General features: G+C 43.8%; 2 protein-coding genes across 7 annotated transcripts in view; one reads left to right on the forward strand and one right to left on the reverse strand.

Moving 5' to 3' along the window:
• LOC127004597 (zinc transporter ZIP13 homolog) overlaps positions 1-20,342 on the reverse strand; it is a 42,474-nt gene that overhangs the window by 12,326 nt on the left and 9,806 nt on the right. The gene's annotated exons all lie outside the window — the stretch shown is intronic.
• The window catches only part of LOC127004596 (F-box/LRR-repeat protein 7-like), a 63,788-nt gene that overhangs the window by 169 nt on the left and 43,277 nt on the right, over positions 1-20,342 (forward strand). Inside the window, exon 1 of one of the 2 annotated variants that reach the window (XM_050872485.1) lies at positions 11,513-11,877. The exons of the other annotated variant lie outside the window; for it this stretch is intronic. Coding sequence (XP_050728442.1) covers positions 11,629-11,877 — 249 coding nt within the window. The 5' untranslated portion in view covers positions 11,513-11,628. Of the gene's footprint in view, positions 1-11,512; positions 11,878-20,342 lie in introns of those variants that run through there. 2 annotated transcript variants of the gene reach the window in all.

The raw sequence follows: 20,342 nt of genomic DNA on the forward strand, positions 1-20,342 counted from the left end.
TGACTGTGTGTTCTTAGCTACTCGTTCTTGTACTTATTCAATTTTGTAGCGTCCCGTATTTTGCCACATTTGATCATATAATTCCGTACACATGAATGCTCTGACACACGATTTGATTTGGTAAGGCTCTCCATCCAATGATCGTGTTCTTAGCTACTCGTTCTTGTACTTATTCAATTTTGTAGCGTCCCGTATTTTGTCACATTTGATCATATAATTCCTTATACATGAATGCTCTGACACACGACTTGATTTGGTAAGGCTCTCCATCCAATGATCGTACGGTTGGGAGATTGTATTATGCCTTACGTTTCTGTTTACGTGCGTTGTTTTTCGAACGAAGAGGTAATGAAGGTGTGAATCTATGTGAAGATAAACCGTTAGATGCGAGATAAACAGTTTACGATCAGGCAGGAAGAACAAGATAACTGATGCAAGATAAAAAGATAACTGATGATGGACGATGAGCGTTATGAAGCTGTAAATCTATGTAAAGATAAAGTTAGAAGCGAGATAATATTTTTCTTAACGCCCTTGAACTGTCTCCTTTGCTGAAAAAAAAGGTCGGAAGAACTAGATAATTGATCATAGTATAACGAACAAGGTACAAAAAACAACAGATAAACAGGCTAAATCGGAAAATAATTATGGTAGAGAGAGCGACGCGAGCATCAAATAAAGATAAATACCAATGAATGAGGTTAAAAGTGTGGAGGGAAACCTAAAGGAAAAAAGTAAGAGAAAGATAAAGGCTGGGAATGAGGGCAGCAAGGAAAAGTAGCCGGATAAAAGGAGGCAGAGGAAAAAGAAGAGGAGGAGGAGGAGGAGGAGGAGGAAGGTGAGGCTGAGGGATGTGAGGCTAAATAAAAAAGGAGTGACGGAAACCTGAGATAAGCAATGAACGATGCTGAAGACAGAGGGAAAGAGAAGGAATGACAAAGACATCAACTGAAGAAGAAAAATACTACCATATAAATATTAAATAGAGAAACGAGAGCAACAAGAATCTAGCACGGCGGCAATAAAGAAGCATAACAACCAATTCACAGGTGTTGATATAGATAGGAAGCCGGCAAGGAACATAAATAACAGGATAAACAAGAAGAACAAGAGAAGTGAAGAGGAGGGGAAGAAAGGATGATAAAGAAGAAATAATAACAACAAAGAAAATGACCAACAACAAAAGAAGAGGAGAAGAATGATGATACAACAACAAAACAAGCAGAACAAGAAAAGAAGTGGAGGATAAGAAGAATGATAAAGAAGAAAGAAAAACAACAAAGAAAATAAGATCAAGAACAAAAAAAGAGGAGAAGAATGATGATAAAGATGAATCAATAACAACAACAAAACAAGAAGAACAACAAGAAAAGAAGAGAAAGGGAAGAAAGATGATAAAGAAGAAAGAATAACGAAATTAAGATAAAAAACAAAAGATGAGGAGAAGAATGATGATAAAGATGAATCAATAACAACAACAAAACAAGGAGAACAACAAGAAAAGAAGAGAAAGTAAGAGGAGAAGAATGATGATAAAGATGAATCAATAACAACAACAAAACAAGGAAAACAACAAGAAAAGAAGAGAAAGTAAGAGGAGAAAAATGATGATAAAGATGAAGCAATAACAACAACAAAACAAGGAGAACAACAAGAAAAGAAGAGAAAGTAAGAGGAGAAAAATGATGATAAAGATGAAGCAATAACACCAATGAAAACAACGAAGGTGAGGGCGAGGCGTGGAGAGAGTGAATCACAGTCCCTGGCCCAATTAGGGGAAGGTGGGCCAACATCTGGGCAGCACCGTAACGTATCATTACAATTATTCTTGTCTGCCCGTGAGGAGGCGGCCTGGCATGTGGGCAGGAAAAGGGGGAGAGAGAAGAAAGAAAGGAGGAAGGAAGAATGGGTGGGGAGAGAGCCATAAAGAAGAAAGGGGAAACAAGAGGAGGAAATGAAGGAAACAGGGGAATGCTACGCTGGCAAAAAGTTAAAATGAGCAGGCGGTTTGGTATGTGGGTAGGGAGGGAGACTTACATAGATTTATACAGATATTCAGACCACACAGACCCTAATGTCACCAAGATTTTGCATTTCTACTTTTGGTGAATATCAAGCTGAAGGAAGAGGCGGTCGAGATATTTCTTAAATGAATGACGAAAGAAGAAACTAAGGAGGAATGGGTGGAGGGAGAAACGTAAAGGAGAAAGGAGATAAAGGGGGAAGAAATAGAAGAAACAAAGGAGACTGGTACGTTGGCAGTTAAAAAGAAGAGAAAAAAAAAAACACGATGCCAAGGCTAAGGAAGAGAAGATAATGGAGGAATGAGGAAGGGTGGATAAAGAAACAAAAAAAAAATTGAAAAGAAAGAGAAGAGAGGAAATAGAAAAAAAGAAACTGAGGAGAGGATGAGAATGCTGCACCGGCAAAAAGTTAACAGCAAACAAACAACAACAACAACAAAAGAAACCCGACACGAGACGCAGAATGATGACCACGCCAAGAAAATCATGAGAAAGAAAGGAATTGACAACTCTCCTCATCAGACAAACAAACAAGCAAACAAAACACGACTAAGAAACGTATAAAACAACAGAAACAGCAACAACAAAAACAAAAAATATAGGTAAAAGAGGAAGTAGTGAGAACGAGGAAACAGTAAGAGTTGTAACACTAATATCGTAAGAACGCAGACATACAACAAAACCCACGAGGAGGAAGAAGAGGAGGAGGAGGAGGAGGAGGAGAAAGAAGAGAAGTAGTGGAAAGAGTAGAGTAAGAGGGTGTAACAGTATAATCTCGTCAGGAGGAGGAGGAGGAGGAAGAGAAAGAAGAGAAGTAGAGGAAAGAGTAGAGAGGTAGGTGTAACAGTAGTCTCGTCAGGAAAAGGAAGAGGAGGAGGAGGAAAAAGAAGAGAAGGAAATAGAGGAAAGAGGAGAGTAAAAGGGTGTAACAGCAATAGTCTCGTCAGGAAAAGGAAGAGGAGGAGGAGGAAAAAGAAGAGAAGGAAGTAGAGGAAAGTAATAGGTGTAACAGTAATATCATAAGCAAGCAAACATACCAAAACCACGAAGGGGAGGAGGAGGAGGCAGAAGAGGAGGAGGAGGAAAAAGAAAAGGAAATAGTAGAAAACGTAGAATAAGAGATGTAACAGTAGTCTCATCAGGCACGCAGACACACAAACGCCACGGAGAAGAGGAGGAGGAGGAGGAGGAGTAAAGGTATGTGGATCGGCGGGTGTCGTGGTTGGCGGTGTTGTTTCAGGAAGGAGACAAAAACGCATCGCCCGCCTGACTGATTGAAGAGGAGCCGCCACTCGCTGCTCCCTTGATGGTGGACGGAGAGCGAGGGCGAGAAGACGCACACACCATCAGCCAGCCAAAAGTATCCCCTCCTCTCTCTCCCTCCCCCCGCCTCCTCCCATGTAGATGTGTACTGATCCTAATGCCGATGCTGCTGCTTCTGCTCTCCTCCTCTGCTTTATTTTTTATCGCGTTCTCGTACTATTTTTTCTTCTTGTTCTTGTTCTCGTTCTTTTTCTCGGCTCGTTCTTATTTATTTTTCCCTCAAGTTTCGTTTTGTTGTTGTTGTTGTTGTTGTTGTTGTTGGTGCTGCTGTTGTTGTTGTTATTATTTTACTCTTAGTTTCTCGTACGTATTTTTCTTCCTTTTCTTCTTTTTTGTTCATATTGATCGTCTTCATAATTCAGGAGGGTTGTGTTATTATCATTGATGTTGTTGTCGTTTTTATGATGCAATTTGGCTCCTCTCTCTCTCTCTCTCTCTCTCTCTCTCTCTCTCTCTCTCTCTCTCTCTCTCTCTCGTCCATTCCGCGTTGACAAAAATTAGCCACACGAGGGAGATAGAAGAGAAAAATGTACCATAACTAAAACAGAAAGATGATGGGGGAAGAGAAAGAAAAAAAGGGGAGGTGGGTAAAGGTGAAGAAAAGAGGGGGGCAGGAAAAGAAGATGGAGAAGAAGAAAAAGGAGAGGGAAAGTGAGACGAAGAAACGGGAGAACAAGAGGAAAAGTGAAATAGAAAAATGTGATGAGAAAGAAGAAAAAAAGGTAAGAGGGGAAAGGTGGAGAAGGAGAAAAGAAGAGAGAGGAGAGAAAGTGAAGGAAAGAAACAGGATAACCAGAGAAAAGTGGAATAGAAAAATATGACAAGAAAAAAAAGATGAGAAAAGAGGTGAAGGAGAAAAGAAGGGAGAGGGGGAGAAAGTTAAATTAGGAAACAGGACAACAAGAGATAAAAAGAAATAAAGAAAGTAAAATCAAGAAACAGGAGAACGTGAGAAATATTAAAACAAGGAAACTGGAGGAAAAAGAGACAGTGAAATAAAGAGAAATAGGAAGAACATAAAATGACAGCGTGAGATTATTATGAAAGGAAAAAAAAAGGAAAGGTAAAGCGAGGAGAGGCGAGGAAAAGTTAAAAAAAAAGAAAAAAGTGAAGGAATGAAGATAAGAGGTAAGAAGAGATGCAGGTGGAAAGTATAAAATGCAGGAGGAGGAGGAGGGAAAGAAGAAGAAGAGGAGGAGGAGGAGGAGGAGGAGGAGGAAAAATGTGTTTGCGAAGGTGATTTTATTTGGAACGAGAGAGAGAGAGAGAGAGAGAGAGAGAGAGAGAGAGAGAGAGAGAGAGAGAGAGAGAGAGAGAGAATAAAAAACAAAAAAATCAACGATGCATGTAGTGCCTTCACCGTTCCTGCCAAGATAGAACATACAAAGGAGGAGAGAGGAGATAGCAAAGAGAAGAGGAGAGAAGATGGAAGTGATGAGAGGGGAGAAAAAAAAGGCAGGAAAAGAATGACACTAAGATCTTATCCAAATCCCTTTTGAATATGATCTTGGCTCCTTAGACTTTCGAAACGCATTATTAAACATGTTCTTTAAAGACTATAGTTAAAAAAAATAATACATATGGAAGATAGGTGAGTGTAGGGAGGAGGAAAGAAGAAGGTTGAGGAGGGAGAATAGGAGAAGGAAAGCAAGGGAGAGAGAGAAGAGGGTCATACAACACACTTCATATCCCCCCCTCCTTTTTTTTTTATTTATGTAGAAGGAAGGGAAGAATAAAAGTGGAGGGAAGAGGAAAGAAGAAAGGTGAGAAAGGAGAACAGGAGAAAAAAAAACATTGAAGAAAGAAAAAGGTCATACAACACATCTGAGACCCCCCGCCAACCCTTTATTTTCGTATACAAGTGAAAGGGAGGGAAGGAGGGAGACAGGGATGAAAGAAAGGAGGGCGAGAGAGGAGATAAATGCATCACGCCTTCTCTCCTGCCCTCCACACCGCATAATTTACCTTGACACACCTGAAATAGCAGAGGGAGGAGGGAAAGAAGGAGGAGGGATGGAGACGAGGAGGGATGGAGGCGAGGAGGGAAAGAAAGAGAATTGATGGAGGAGAGAGAAAAGAAGAGAGGGAGGATGGGAAAGGGGAAAAGATGGGTCAATTATTGTTATAGTAAGTTTATATTTATATTGTGTGCTTGTCCATAGTAGTAGTAGTAGTAGTAGTAGTAGTAGTAGCGTTTTGTCCCCTTTCTGTTATTTTCCTTACTGTCAATGTCCTATTTTTCATATTCATATTTGCTCACTGAGGGGACTATGTTTGGGTCTTTATAATTCTAATTTCCTTTGATGCCTTTCATGGATCACTTTCATACTGTTTACTGAAGTCATGTTTTTTTAATGAATTCAGAAAACGATATTGGTGTCCGCACTTTCACCCTAACAACGTCATGAGCGTAATAACTGTCATAAGCGAGCCACCAAGAAAACGTGTGTAGCCGCCTGTATGCATCGAAGCCTTGTCGCGAGCAAGCCATGACTAATACAAGGAAGCACATCAAGCCTGACAGCCATGACGGGGAACACAACAGTCACGACCTGAAGTGACAGCACGCGTTATTAAGGACGTTTATCAGCATTATTCATCCCCTCAGACTGACATGATACAGCTGAAAGGAACGTTGATGACTGTCAGTGGTGATCTGTGTAAGGGGGAGATGGTGTGTGGTGAAAAGTGAAGAGATAAGAGGATACATTAGAAGTGGTATTAGGTGGGGTGAAGGGAAGTGAGGTGAAAAATGAGGTGAGTGAGTGGGGCGAGATGAAGCGTGGTAAGAAGTGAAGAGAAAGGAGGATAAGAAGTTAGGATAAGTGTTTCTACATTGGTGGGGCGAAGTTAGTGAGGTGAGAAGAGGTGGGTGAATGTGAAGGGAGCAAAAAAGTGTGGTGAGAAATGAAGATAAGATGCCGAAAAGTTAGGATAAGTGAATTTGTGTGATGAAGTGACGTGAGGTGAGATAAGTGACGTGAGATGTGAGACGATGCTGTCGCCCACTGATTAAATATTGACACAAGTAACATGATCTTGTGTGGCACGATATCTCCCTCCAAGACTGAAAATATGTGCCTTCTTCAGTATAGTATATCATTATCTCAATCTTGTTTCTCTAATGCATTTCCTGGTTGCCTGATTGTCTTTGATCTCGCTCGCCACATTCCCCCGCATCAGCCGAACCAACGTGCTGTCTGTCTGTCTATTCTCGCGACACGACGGTACGTAACAAATGTATGTCGTAACATTATACTACAAAAGACTAAAGTTATACCAAGCTTGACTGAGGGAAGGAGGGAACTGAGCTAACAAACCAGTTATTTTGGGGGGAGGGGAGATGTTTTAACGTGTGTGTGTGTGTGTGTGTGTGTGTGTGTGTGTGTGTGTGTGTTTGCTTCTGAACTAAAACCTGAGACCAAACTAGTACTGTGCCTTGAGCTGGGATAGATACAGTATATATTATAGTTGATGTTCTCGGCAAATATTCTCAAGATGCTTTCGAATCTCACAACTATATCATATCCGATGGTCACAAAGGATTAATCGGGTTCTCATGAGTTATTTTACATTCACGGTGCAGACGCCTCGCCAAACTATCACTAGGCTGTTAACACTACCCATGGAAATATCTACAGCCTCTACGAAAGCCTTAACAGTTGTGGGAGTGTGACCCCTGAAATGATTACGAGTATGGGTCCTGCTGTTCCGTTTTCTATCTCCTCTGAAGGCGACGCGAGAGAAACAGACAAGCTCCCACGACACGGAAACTCACGTAATCTCTCTCTCTCTCTCTCTCTCTCTCTCTCTCTCTCTCGCTCCCTCCGGCCCCTAATTTTCTTCCCGCTCCGTGCACACAATACCGTTCAGTGTCCATCCAGGGCGTGAGCAGAGAATAGAATGTTAGGTAAGTGGAGGTAACGGTGCAGTGTTCAGGAGAGCAAGACCACCTCCACCACCACTACAACACAAACTCTTACTACTACTATTACTACAACTACTACCAACACTAAACTCTACAGCCATCGCCACCAAAACTACCACCACTAGTAATACCAACACAACCTCCACCACCACCACCACTACTACTACTACCACCACCACCACTACTACTACCACCGTTACCACCATTACTGTATCTCCACCATTACAACCATGATCACTACCAACCCAAGCAACACCATATCTTCACTATTGCCACACCCACACAATCTTACAAGCACCACCACCACCACCACCATCACTATATACTCTCGTTTCGACTGCTCTCTCCTTTACTCTCTTATTTCATTTTCTCTTTTACTGTCTCATTTCGACTTCTCTGTTACTTTCTCTCTTTTCGTCTTCCCTCCTTTGCTCTCTCATTTCGATTCCTCTCTTTACTCTCTCTTTTCGTCTTCTCTTCTACTCACATATCGACTCCAATCACCATACCATTACCCTCATCATTACCATCATTATCACTATCACAATCACAACCACCGCTAGTCCACCTCCATCCTTATCATCAGTGACCCACAAGGCACCTTCACCTCCGTCTTAACCACTATCATCATCATCACCACACTCATCACCGCTCCCCTCCTCTCTCTCCTCCTCCTCACTTTCCCGTTCTAAGTTTTTTTTCTAAGCATTTTTTTGTTTCTCTCTCTCTCTCTCTCTCTCTCTCTCTCTCTCTCTCTCGTCGGAGCCAAAAGATAAATTTAGTTCGATACAGTAATGCCAACATTCTTATCTCACCGGCATTACAACCCCCCCTTCTCTCTCTCTTTTACTTACTTTTTTTTTCCCTCCCACTTTCTTTTTTTTCTCCTCTCCTTCGTCCTCGTTTCTCTGTTTCTCCTTTTTTTTTTCCCTCCCTGTATTTCTTACTTCTCTCCCTTCCTCCCTCCAGCACTTTCGTTTTCTCCTGCTCAATTTTTTTTTTTTAGTCCCTCCCACTTTTTTTTCCCCCTCCTCTCCTTCGTCCTCGCTTCTCTGTTTCTCCTTTTTTCCCTCCCTGTATTTCTTCCTTCCGTCCCTTCCTCCCTCTAGCACTTTCGTTTTCTCCTCCTGTACTGCCTCTCCTTGACCCCTCCTTCCCTTCCTCCTCCTCCTCCTGTGAAATCTTCCTCTTCCTGTTTCTCACTTTCCCCTCTCACCACCTCCTACCATTACCACCATCATCATTCTCTCTCTCTCTCTCTCTCTCTCTCTCTCTCTCTCTCTCACCCCTAATTTTCCTCCTCTCCCTTCCTTCCTCTCTCGTCTCCTTGCTTTTAAAACATTACCAAGGCAAGCCGTGACCAACATGACCCTCCTCCTCCTCCTCGTCTTCCTTATCCACAAGCGGATGCACAAAAAACTTACTTAGACGTCATGCAGATTCCCTCCCCCCCCTCTCTCTCTCTCTCTCTCTCTCTCTCTCTCTCTCTCTCTCTCTGTGGGGGACGATAACACGTGACATACATTTGCTTTACCCATGACGAACGAGAAACAACATTGGCACATCATACAGGTAAGGTAGAGAGGGAGGGAAGGGGAGAGAAAGGGGAGAGAGAAAGAGGGAGGGAGGGAAGGGAAAAGAGAGAAGGAATGGGGAAATGGGAGAGGCGAGATGGAATGAGGATACCAAGTGGGGATGAGGGAGGGAGGAAGGGAAGGAAAGAACGGAGGGAGGGAGGTAGGGAAGGAAAGAAGGAAGGGAAGGAAGCGGAAAGGAATGAGATTATATAAGAGAGGGTTAAACTAAAGGTATGCAAAGGTTGAGTAGCCAAAGAGGTTAAAAGGACGAAGCGGAGGAAAGGATTGAAAAGAAAACGGGCGGAAATGGAAATGGAAAGTGAGAAACGTGGAGACGAAAGAGGAAGTAGAAAGACTTTACCACCCCATCACTTTTGACCTTCCCTTCCTACCTTTCTTACTTCCTTTCCACTTTTCTCCTTCCCTCCCTTAACACGGGGAGGAAGCAAGAGGGTGGGAGAGTGCGCGAAGAAGGGAGGAAGTAAGGAAAATAAGGTGAAGGGTGGAAGGAAGGAGAATAGAGGGGAAGGAAGGAGAGAGGGAAGGAAAAACAAGAGATATTTACAAGGAAAAGACAGGGTGGTTGGGGTGAAGGGAAGGGAGGAGGAGGAGGGGAAAAAGAAAGGGAGGAAGAGGAAGAGACTAAGGGGAGATAAAGATGCAGAGGGAGGGAGAAGGGGAGAGGGATGAGGAAACTTTGAAAGAGTTGCAGAGAGAGAGAGAGAGAGAGAGAGAGAGAGAGAGAGAGAGAGAGAGAGGTAACAGCTATCGCCTCTATACCCCTGACAGTTCCCTTCTTCCTCTTCTCTTCCCCCTCCTCTTCCTCTTCCTCCTCCTCCTTTACAAGCCCCCAGTGTCATGTGGACCTGTGTCGAGAAGGGAACTGTATAGGTAGTGGCGGTGATGTGGTAGTGATGGTGGTGATGGTGACATAATGGTGATGAAAGCAGTGTATTTGTGATAGTGGTGATATTAGCGTTATGGTGAAGTGCTTATAGTGATGGTCTTGATGGTAATGGTAAAGTGCTAACATAGTAGTAGTGGTCATGTTGGTAATGGAGGTGGTGGTGGTGCTGATGATAGGAATAGGATAGGAACGTAGTGGAAGGCAGAGGGAGTATGTGGCTATCGTATTTCCTATAATGTGAGAGGTGTTGCTAAAGAGTTTCAATCATTTGCTTTCCTTGTTGTTTCTTCTTGCGGTGAACTTAATAGAGGAGAAAATACTGCTTGTCCTAATGTTTTTTTATGATAATCTGGTGGTAAATAGATGAGTGATGTGTGGCCTCTCTCTCTCTCTCTCTCTCTCTCTCTCTCTCTCTCTCTCTCTCTCTCTCTCTCTCTCTCTCTTTATGGGTCAATGATCTTCTGAGTGATTACCTATTCCTTCAAGGTAATCTTATCTGCCATTTGTAATCTCCCCTAAGTTACACAAAAGACACCAGCAGATATATAATTATGAAAGACGAACAGAACAGTCTATTGTAACTCTCTCTCTCTCTCTCTCTCTCTCTCTCTCTCTCTCTCTCTCTCTCTCTTGGCCATGTGGAGTCACAACTATAAATAAACATGTTACCACGCATAACATTCCACTGCCCCTCCCCCCAACTCTCTCTCTCTCTCTCTCTCTCTCTCTCCACCCATCCCCTCTTTTCCCCTCACATAACTTTTTTTCCTTGTCATTTTTATTTTGCTCTCATTTCCTATCCCATTAATTTTCTTTGCGTTGCCTTTTGTTGTTTTCGTTCTCTCTCTCTACTCCCATACCCTCTTTTCCACTAACATATCTTTTTTCTTGTCATTTTTATTTTGCTCTCATTTCCTATCCCATTAATTTTCTTTGCGTTGCCTTTTGTTGTTTTCGTTCTCTCTCTCTCTCTCTCTCTCTCTCTCTCTCTCTCTCTCTCTCTCTCTCTATTGATTAAGGCCACCATTATCATCACCACACAGAGAAAAGCAGCAATAATAATAATAATAATAATAATAATAATAATAATAATAATAATAAATCAACAGCACATTAAAAAAAGAAGTCATAGAGTGCAACAACAGCAAAATATGAAGTGTGACGTTAATTATTACAGGTAGATTAAAATAACGAGCAAGTGCAAGTGTGGGGAGAGAGAGAGAGAGAGAGAGAGAGAGAGAGAGAGAGAGAGAGAGAGAGAGAGAGAGAGAATAATAACATGTATGACGGATAGCTACATGCAGTTAAGATGAAATAAAAGCAACGCACAAGAAGGGGAGTTAGTTGACTGATACTAGTAGGAAGACAAAGAAGAAAGAAAAAGTGACTTCGACCGATCCAAGGACAGAGGCGGCAGACACGAGAAGGATGAGGAGAGAGAACACAGATCAGAGGCCACAATAGCATACGAGGTCCAATCTATGAACAAGGAAAAAGAAAACATAGGTACTGAAAACAACGTGAAAATTGCAACACAAATAGAAAATATAAAAGAATCACTGTATAATATTAGCTATACTTGAGACGCGTTCCTTGAGAGAACCAGAAGTATCAAACCATAACAACTCAAAACCTTCGAATTCACCAACAACAAAAATAAAAACAAAACATCAGGAATAAAAATAAAATAAAAACGTGACAACTGCAACACAAATACACACACACAAAAAAGAAAAAAACAGAAAAGAAAAAAAAACCGCAATATATCAGCAGCATTACTCGAAACGCCTTCCTTGAGAGACCCAGAAACAACAACAACATCCCATAACAACCAAGAACTTCGAATCCCCCAACAACCCCACTAAGAGGATGGCGGCGGCGGCTACAGCAACACGCGGCAGCACCAATCGGGCCAGCACCAGCAGTAACAGGGGCGGCGCCAGCAATAGGGGCAGCACCCGCAGCAAGGCAGAGGCTGGTGGTGCTGGGGGCAATGATGGGAAGGCTCAGTACAATAGGATGGCCTCGCTCACGGTGCCGGACACGACGACCATGGAGAAGCGAGGTTCCTTCTGTGACCGCGAGAGACTGCTGGGCCTCGAGAAGAAGTTTTACACCGTGAGTACTGACGAGGGTGTTAAGGCTGACCCAATAGCAAGTTTCATTCCTTTATTTTCAACTTCTTTATCATACTTTATCTTTATTGTCTCCATCATCCATTACCAACAGTACCACCAGATTATCGCACTCAAGAGCCGCGTATTTACCGGTTTCTGGCCCATAACTGTTGCCAAAAAGCACCAGTAATTAACCGTTTAAACGATAACCATATATGAAGGCAGTTATTTGGGTGATGAAAGCAGTTTTTGGGTCGGAAATCGGCAAACATAAGAGGCAGAGTACGACAATCTGGCAACGTTGAACAGTACTCGTTTTAGAGAGTTCCTAGAGCCTTCATTTCTAGTTATCCTCTACACATTAGCCTCTCTACCCATCCCCATCAAGTACTTGTTATAGAGCCTTGTTTTCTCTAACCCTCTACACAGGTATTATTTCCAGGTACTCCACCCGAACGATTGATATTAGTTTCTTATCCATCTCGATCCTGTACTCGTTTTAGAGCCATGTTTTCTAGTAACACTGTACACAGGTATTATTTCCAGGTACTGATCCCAGACGACTGATATTAGTTTCTTATCCATCTCGATCCAGTACTCGTTTTAGAGCCTTGTTTTCTAGTTATCCTCTAAACAAGCATAATTTTCAGGTAGGCGTTTTCTTGCTACTACCTCCGAACAATTGATTTTCGTCTTTTAATCCATCTTCTACACATGTATAATTTCCAGGTAGGCATTTTCCAGGTACTTCTTCCGCACAATTAATATTAGACTCTTAACCCGTCTTCTACACACGTATAATTTCCAGGTACTACCCCCAAGCAAATAATAATAGTCTCTTCACCCATCTCCATCCAGTACAAACTAGAGTTGATACAGAAAATTACCTCCGACAGAACTGATAGGGAGAAGTACGTTCAAGGCATACTTTCCAAGCATTCCGGAAGGGGAATTTCAAGGTGTGTTATCCCAAGCGTCGAATGTTTTACAACATGAGACCCTTTCCAACGGGTGTATACAAACTTAGATGAAAATCGATGCGACACTTCCAAGAAACCTCCAAGGAGTTTCCATAAACGTTTCCAGCTACTCCCAGGCACTTGTCACGCATTTCCACATTCTTTAGAAAAGGTTGACGCCCCCCCTAAACTATTATGACGCGAAGAATGAAAATGAATCCTCTTTCTGCACTTTTCAGGATTTTTTTGTGTACTTTTGGACCTTTCTTGATGCACTGACCCTAGTGCTTCGTACCCCTCCATCCTCCTTGCCTGCCCCACATAACTTTATTTGTATCCTAAGACATATATCTCAACCCAATAATAAGCATGATTTACACTACACACACCCCATCCACCCATAACCGCTCCCCCCATATCAACACAAAAAAACAGGAAAAAAAAAAATAAGAGGAGGAGGAGGATGGGTGATGTCAAGACTCCATTGGATGTCCCTTTGTTACGATGGTCGCGTGACTCATCCTCTACTCATAATTTATATCCACATCTATCTTCACAGTTGGCCCTACTGATAAACTCTCCCCGTGTTACGCCACCCACTCCTAGGACTAGCCGGGAATAGAAATGTGATGATTACCTCGGTTTGAGGCTCCGGTATCCCTTCGTCCTTCTCATGTTACTTATTAATCATCACGTCTTGCTCCCGTGACAACGCTTCCCTTGTTGCACCACTGAAAGGACAATGGTAAGGGATATTGCCTCGCGCCGAATCCCTGGTCTTCACACGTTATTCCCTCGTTCTCGTTATTCCTCTAACCGTCTTCTCCTACTGTTAAATCATCCCTAGAAACTGCTACTGACTCATTACTCCTCACGCTTTGTTCTGCTCTCAACTCTCTGCAGGGACTCCCCACTAAACACTATGGTATCCACGAGATGTTTGCCTCACTTATTCTTGGTAGTCACTCATCCTCCACTGCTTGCTCATTAGTCATCGTCACGTCTTGTCCTACTGTTCTATGAGGGTCTGTTGCACCACGGCATATACTGCCTACTAGGAAAAGTGACAAAGGACTTATTGCCATTCGAAATCCCAACGGTTTACACATCTCAGCATCAGTGTCATTATTAGTCCACGGCATGACAAAGGTCTTCCCCAGCGTTCTTAGCCTCTTGCTCTATGACGTCAGTGTACTCCATCCTGTGCCAACAAATGCTTAAGAGTTTATTTCTGTATCTGGTTCTTTGTCTCCCATGATTTTTGTTATAAGTTGTAGGCATGATGTGACCTGTCTCAAGTCTATTATTTCTTCTATATCGTCATTAGAATATCTTCAATCCTCCTGATTTTATGCAGTCACTGAATTAACACGGACTTAGTTCCACGTGTGATTCGACAGTTTCCATAAAGCAACTTCCTCCTGCCTTATTGCGTCTTTTGAATGATTCTTTCAGGTATAGAAAAGTCCAGTCGATACCCCTTCCCAGTGCAGAACAGTCTCTCCCCTAAGAGGCTATCAAAGAAAGCGGGAAACTAAGGCATAGAAAACGAGAAAGCGGGTAGGAGAATCAAAATACCCTCTTGGCTACTACCGCACCCGCTGCTATCAGACCTACCTACCTACCTCTCCCTCCCTCCGTGCTCAGTTCACCCGCATCAACGTGAGACGGAAGGGAGGGAAACGGTGGTAAGGGAGGATCATCATTTTCAGAATAAAGTCCTTTCCCAACGTCCTTCACCCCTCTGATATTAGTGTACTCCATCCTGCTCCGGTAAATGTTCTTCTTTCATCGCCCACCTGGTCCTCTCTCTTTCTTCAACCCACTATTACATGTCAACCATTTCCACCCTTCTCCTCCTCCTCCCCACTTTCCTCCACTTAAATAAGCATACAGCACCCCATCTCCCCACCCCAGGAAGCAGTATATCATCGCCCACATATACTGACCCACGACGTTACTCCTCCCCCCCTCGCCCCACTGGTCAATTATCTCCATTCATCACCTCCCTCCTGGCTGCCCTTCTCCCTCCCCTCTCTCTCCATTTACTGTCCTCCCTCTTTCCCTATTTACTGGTCTCCTCTACCTTCCTCTCTCCTCAATACTCTTTCTCTACCATCATTGCTATCTCTGGTATTCTGTTCTCTCCCTTTTCCAGTTTTTTCGAATCCCCTTCCTTCCCCCTTTTACTGTTTCCCTCCCTCTTATGTTTGGATCCACCTCACCTCCTTCTATTTCTTTTAACTCTTCCTCCTCCTCCTCACAGTGTCTATCCCCCCCTCTTCCTACCTCCCTATACCCCTCCCCACACTCGCTTACCACTTTGTCTCTGTACTGATTACGTTTGTTACATTCATTTTTGGTATAATTTCTTCTTCCTCGTAACCAGAATAGATGAGTTTTAATGTTGATCAATAAACCTATCCCTCTATCTGTCTATCTCCTCATCCCCCTTCTCTTTCCACCCGTCCTAACCCGTCTATCTCTTCACCTGTCTATCTATTTAACTATCTATCTCCTCCTCCCCTTCCCCCGTTCACCTGTCCTACTCCGCTAATTCACCTTTCCCCCTCCTATAGCCCCCCCCCCCTCCCCTCAGATATTAACATTCCCCATTCCTTATGTGTCCAGGGGGAGGGGTGGACAGGGGACGGAATGTGCGCTAAACAGGCAGGGGAGGGGAAGGAAGGGGATCGATCAGGAGGTACACGGAACACGTAGAGTCAGGGGAAGGGGAAGGAAGGGGGTCAGATGGTATGAAATTCGTGAGCAAGGACATGGGGGGGGGGAAGAAGGGGAAGGAAGGAAGAGGAGGAAGTATGTAAGGAACAGTTTGAGGGAAGATAGGGCAGAGAAGAAGGGGAACACACACACACACACACACACAGCTAATATGGTGCCGATTAGACTAAAAATGTACACTGCCTGATTCCTTTCTGGTCCTCTCAAGGCTATGGCGAGGAGGAAGAGGAGGAGGAAGAGGAGGAGGAGGAGGAGGAGGAGGAGCTAGGAAGATTATATAAGGTAAATACAAGGAATGAATTAAGAAAGAGCAGTAAAAAAAGATGGTAATTTTTAATCTTTTCACGAGGATTTGCATGACATGAAGAGAGGGAAGGTCAGAAGAGATGAAGAGAATAAAAAAAAGCTAATATTAACTTGATCCTAATACCTCAACCTTGACCCTGACCTCCACCCCCCCCCCCCCCTCTCTCTCTCCACGCTCTCTTCCTCAAACGTCTCTTCTTCCGACCCTAATCTCCCCATCCCTTCCTTCCACCAAAATAACAACCCTCATCCCTCCCCTCCTCATAATCCTCCCCTACCTCCTCATCACATTTATCCTCCCCTCATCTCCACCACTTTCTCCTGCAAACCCTTCCCTGAACACATTCCTTGAACTTGAATTTCCCTGCCTACCTCCCCCTTCCTTCCTTTGATTCATTTCCATCCTATTTTTTTTCAACAAGTGCACACCAAAAAGAAAAAAAGGGGGGGGGGAGGGAGGAGCAGGTTTGTATGGAAGACACATCAGGTGGAAATAAGAATGAAGGAAGGGAGGAAGGAATGAAGGAAGGGAGGAAGGAATGAAAGAAGGAAGGAAGGAGGGAATGGAGCGGTAACTAATTCAATGAAGTGCGTGTGAGACAAGTAACACACAAAAAATGATAAAAAAGGAGACGGATTAACTAAGAAAGAGAACAAAAGAAAGAGAGAGTGGAGAGGAATACATATAAGACGTACTAGATAATTCTGCCTCACCCCTCATCATCAACCACACCTTCTCTCCCGCATCCCTCATTTCTAAAGGATACGTTCTTCTCTTATCAATTTCCTTCCTCCTTCATCCCCCCAATGCCCTTCACTCCACTCACCCCTTCTCTTACCACACACACCTAACGCATAGCAACACACATCATATTTAACAGAACAAGCATCAATATAATTTCTCCCTCACTTCAGTTCTCACCCCTGACCCCATGCGCACCTCAACACAAATTCAGATGCGCAGGGCAGGGCTGTGAAGGAGGGGGAAAGGGAGTTGTGGGAGGCGACGAGAGAGGGAAGGAGGGGTAGGCCAACACGAGGCGGCAGCGTGGGGCGAAGATGCAACACGGAGGAGCAAGGCCGAAGACGAGGACACGCTCACTATTAAAGGAGCTAAATCAAGGACGTGCTGAGAGGGCCAAGGGACTACTGATGGAGGGACGGCTACGTTGCCTGACTGAGGGAGGGAAAGGCGGAAACAAAGAACAAAGGAGCAGGAAGGAGTGAATGGAGAAATGGAGGTAATAGTGATATGAAAAGGGTGGAGGAGGGAAGGAGGTGAGATAAACGTTGTGGAGGAAGAAAGGGAGGAAAGGAGGGAGAGATGAAGGAATGGTATGGTCAGTGTAGGGAAAGCAGAGTAAGAAAGAGGGAAAGGAGGGTAAGATAGAGGGAAAGGAGAGAAAGAGAGGGAAAGGAAGAATAAATGGAGGGAGGACTGTGGTGAAGGAAGGAGGAAGAAAGTATAATGAAGTCTGTGTGCAGAGAAAAAGAAAAACACTTAAGAAGAAGGAAGGACATGGAGAAAGAAAAACAACAGAAGGGCGTGTGGGAGGGAGTCAAGGGAGAGGGTGGGCGGGGTTGGGTGGGGTGGGGTGTTAATGGGCCCAAATTAAAGGGTAAGCCCATTAGAGGGTCAAGTAAGGGTGTGAGTAACTGTAAAGAAGAAGGCTGTCTAGGGTAATAGCTCCGACCTTTCCCCTTTATCACGAATATAGAGCTGAGGCGTGTTGGGATATACATTTAAATCTCTCTCTCTCTCTCTCTCTCTCTCTCTCTCTCTCTCTCTCTCTCTCTCTCTCTCTCTTACTTTCATCCACGCCCAGACACCATTATGAGTATAGCAGATCACCCAGTCACGCCACCCCACTCCACATCATCCCTTCTTGCCCCACATCCACATCCCACGTCCAACCACACCCCCACTACCTCTCCTTTCCACTCCCCTTTTCCACCTGGAGCATTACAACAACACCCACTACCACCTAATTTTCGGGAGGGGAGTATCCTTTCTTCCACCTTCCTTCCCATCAAGCGAGCTCTCCCACCTCACGCCTCCTAACCCCTCACCCTCTCCATCACGCCTCAGCAGAGTATCCAACTTGCAGACGCCACACCATTTCTCTCCTCATATCTTTCTTCACCGTGAGGCATGAACACGTCGCATAACACCCATTAAACATCCATCCATTTCACTGTGTTTCACCACCTCACATAACCTCGCTTCACCACGCACCGTTCACCCCTCAACTCCTCCTACACCCACCCAAGGCACCCAACGTCTTTTTTTTTCCTTCCCGTATAATTTTTCCTCTAATATTATTCTTTGTGTGTTTTTTATCTTCTTTCCTTGGTATATTTTTTTCCTTTAATATATTTTTAGTAATTTTCCTCTTTCTCGCTGTATCTTCTCATTCTTTCTCGTTTTCCTCTTCTTTGACGTTCTATCTTTTATTCCTTTACCTTATGTTTATCTTCCATTTTTCTCTATTTTTTTGTCCTGTTCTTGCCTGTGCCTACGCCTTATCCCTCACCACATCACCTTAATTAACATACGAAACTTTCAAATCCTACAGCCCTTCCTCCCGTAACACAAAGCGACCTTCGCAAAACACAAAGCACTGTCATACCCGATCCCAAACAGATGTATCATAGACGCCACACTCCGTTTTCTCATCTCCTAAACATGTGACAACTCAGTGCCGGCATTATGAGACACTTTCGCTTCTCACATCAACCATTTCTAAAAGTCAAAGAGGGGGTCAGTCGGGTTCTAATGAGTGTTTCTTTAGGTTCATGGTACAGAGGAAGGGTCAAACTACCACCAGGGTCATAAAACTACTACTCATGGAAATGCCCACAAATCCTACGAAAGCCTTGTCAAATATGTGTTCTTGGGCGATGAAATGTCTTATAATACGACTCTTTTTTGGGGGTCGTATTACAAGACACATCGCCGCCCAAGAACACATATTTGACAAGGCTTTCGTAGGAGTTGTGGGAATTTCCAGGAGTAGTTTTATGACCCTGGTGGTAGTGTGAGTCTTCTTCTGTACCATGAACCTGAAGAAACACTCATTAGAACCCGACTGACCCCCTCTTTGGCATTTCCAGGAGTAGTTTTATGACCCTGGTGGTAGTGTGAGTCTTCTTCTGTACCATGAACCTGAAGAAACACTCATTAGAGCCTGACTGACCCCCTCTTTGACCTTTAGAAATAACTGATGTGAGAAGCGAGAATGGCCTATATAATACGACCCAAGCCCTCTCCTTTTCCTTCTTCAGGACACCTCAACGCCTACATATCATCCCCGTCCCTCTCCCTCCCCCCCCCACACACGATCATTATCCACACGCCACTAACCCCATGCCCTCATTCCTTGCAGTGACCCAGGTATATTATTTTAAGCATTATCCTCACGACTAGGTTTGCACGCCTTTTGATAATACTGAAAACTATTCCTCCTCCTGCTGTTGTTTCACCCTCATGGCACTTTATACTTAACCCACGACCCATAACTCTCCGCCCACACCCCGCCTCGCTACCCCATTGAGCAGCTCGACGGGGAGGGGAAACGGATGGTGAAGAAGGGAATTAAGAAAGTGAGGGAGAGTTTAAGGCGGTTATCAGTCCTCCACACTCACCACTGGAGGAAGAAGAGGGTGGGAAGAGAGGAAACGAGGAGAAATATTGTGATGTTTATGAAGGATAGGAAGGAAGGAGGAGGCTTAGTAAAGGAGAGAAAGGAAGGAAAGGAAGAGGGAAGAGGAGAAATATTGTGATGTTTATGAAGGATGGGAAGGAAGGAGGAGGCTTAGTAAAGGAGAGAAAGGAAGGAAAGGAAGAGGGAAGAGGAGAAATATTGTGATGTTTATGAGGGATGGGAAGGAAGGTACAGGAGTGAAGGAGAAGGGACGGCAAGGCAAAAAGACCAAGGAAAAAGGAATGGAGGGGAAAAGGGAAGGATAAAAGAAGAGGAAAGGAAGAGAGGGAAGAAGAGAAATATTGTAATGTTTATGAGGGACGGGAAGGAAGGTAGAGAAGGAGTAAAGGAGAGAAGGGACGGCAAAGTAAAAAGATCAAAGAGGAGGGAATGAAAGGGGATGAAAAACAAGGAAGGAGTTGGTGTTCGTTTTTCTCTCTCTCTCTTCATTATCATTATTACATCACGTGCGTTACTCAAGCAGAAAACGAAAAAGAAACAGCCTGAAGATCCAATTACTCTTTCAAGGACACACACACGCACACACGAGATAAATATAGCTAACCACAATATCGACCGTCATTCCAACGCGTCCATCTCACTAATGCAAGAGTTCGCCATTGTCATCACTCGCGCTTTTATCTCCTTTTAGCGTCCCTTTTCGATTATTCTTCCTCGTTTCATTTCGTTCTTCTTTTATTCCTTCCGTTCTTTCTTCCTTCTTTCGTCATCTACGTCTTATCTATACATTCTTT

Source organism: Eriocheir sinensis, chromosome 28 (assembly GCF_024679095.1).
Source record: "Eriocheir sinensis breed Jianghai 21 chromosome 28, ASM2467909v1, whole genome shotgun sequence".
Taxonomy (NCBI): Eukaryota; Metazoa; Arthropoda; class Malacostraca; order Decapoda; family Varunidae; genus Eriocheir; species Eriocheir sinensis.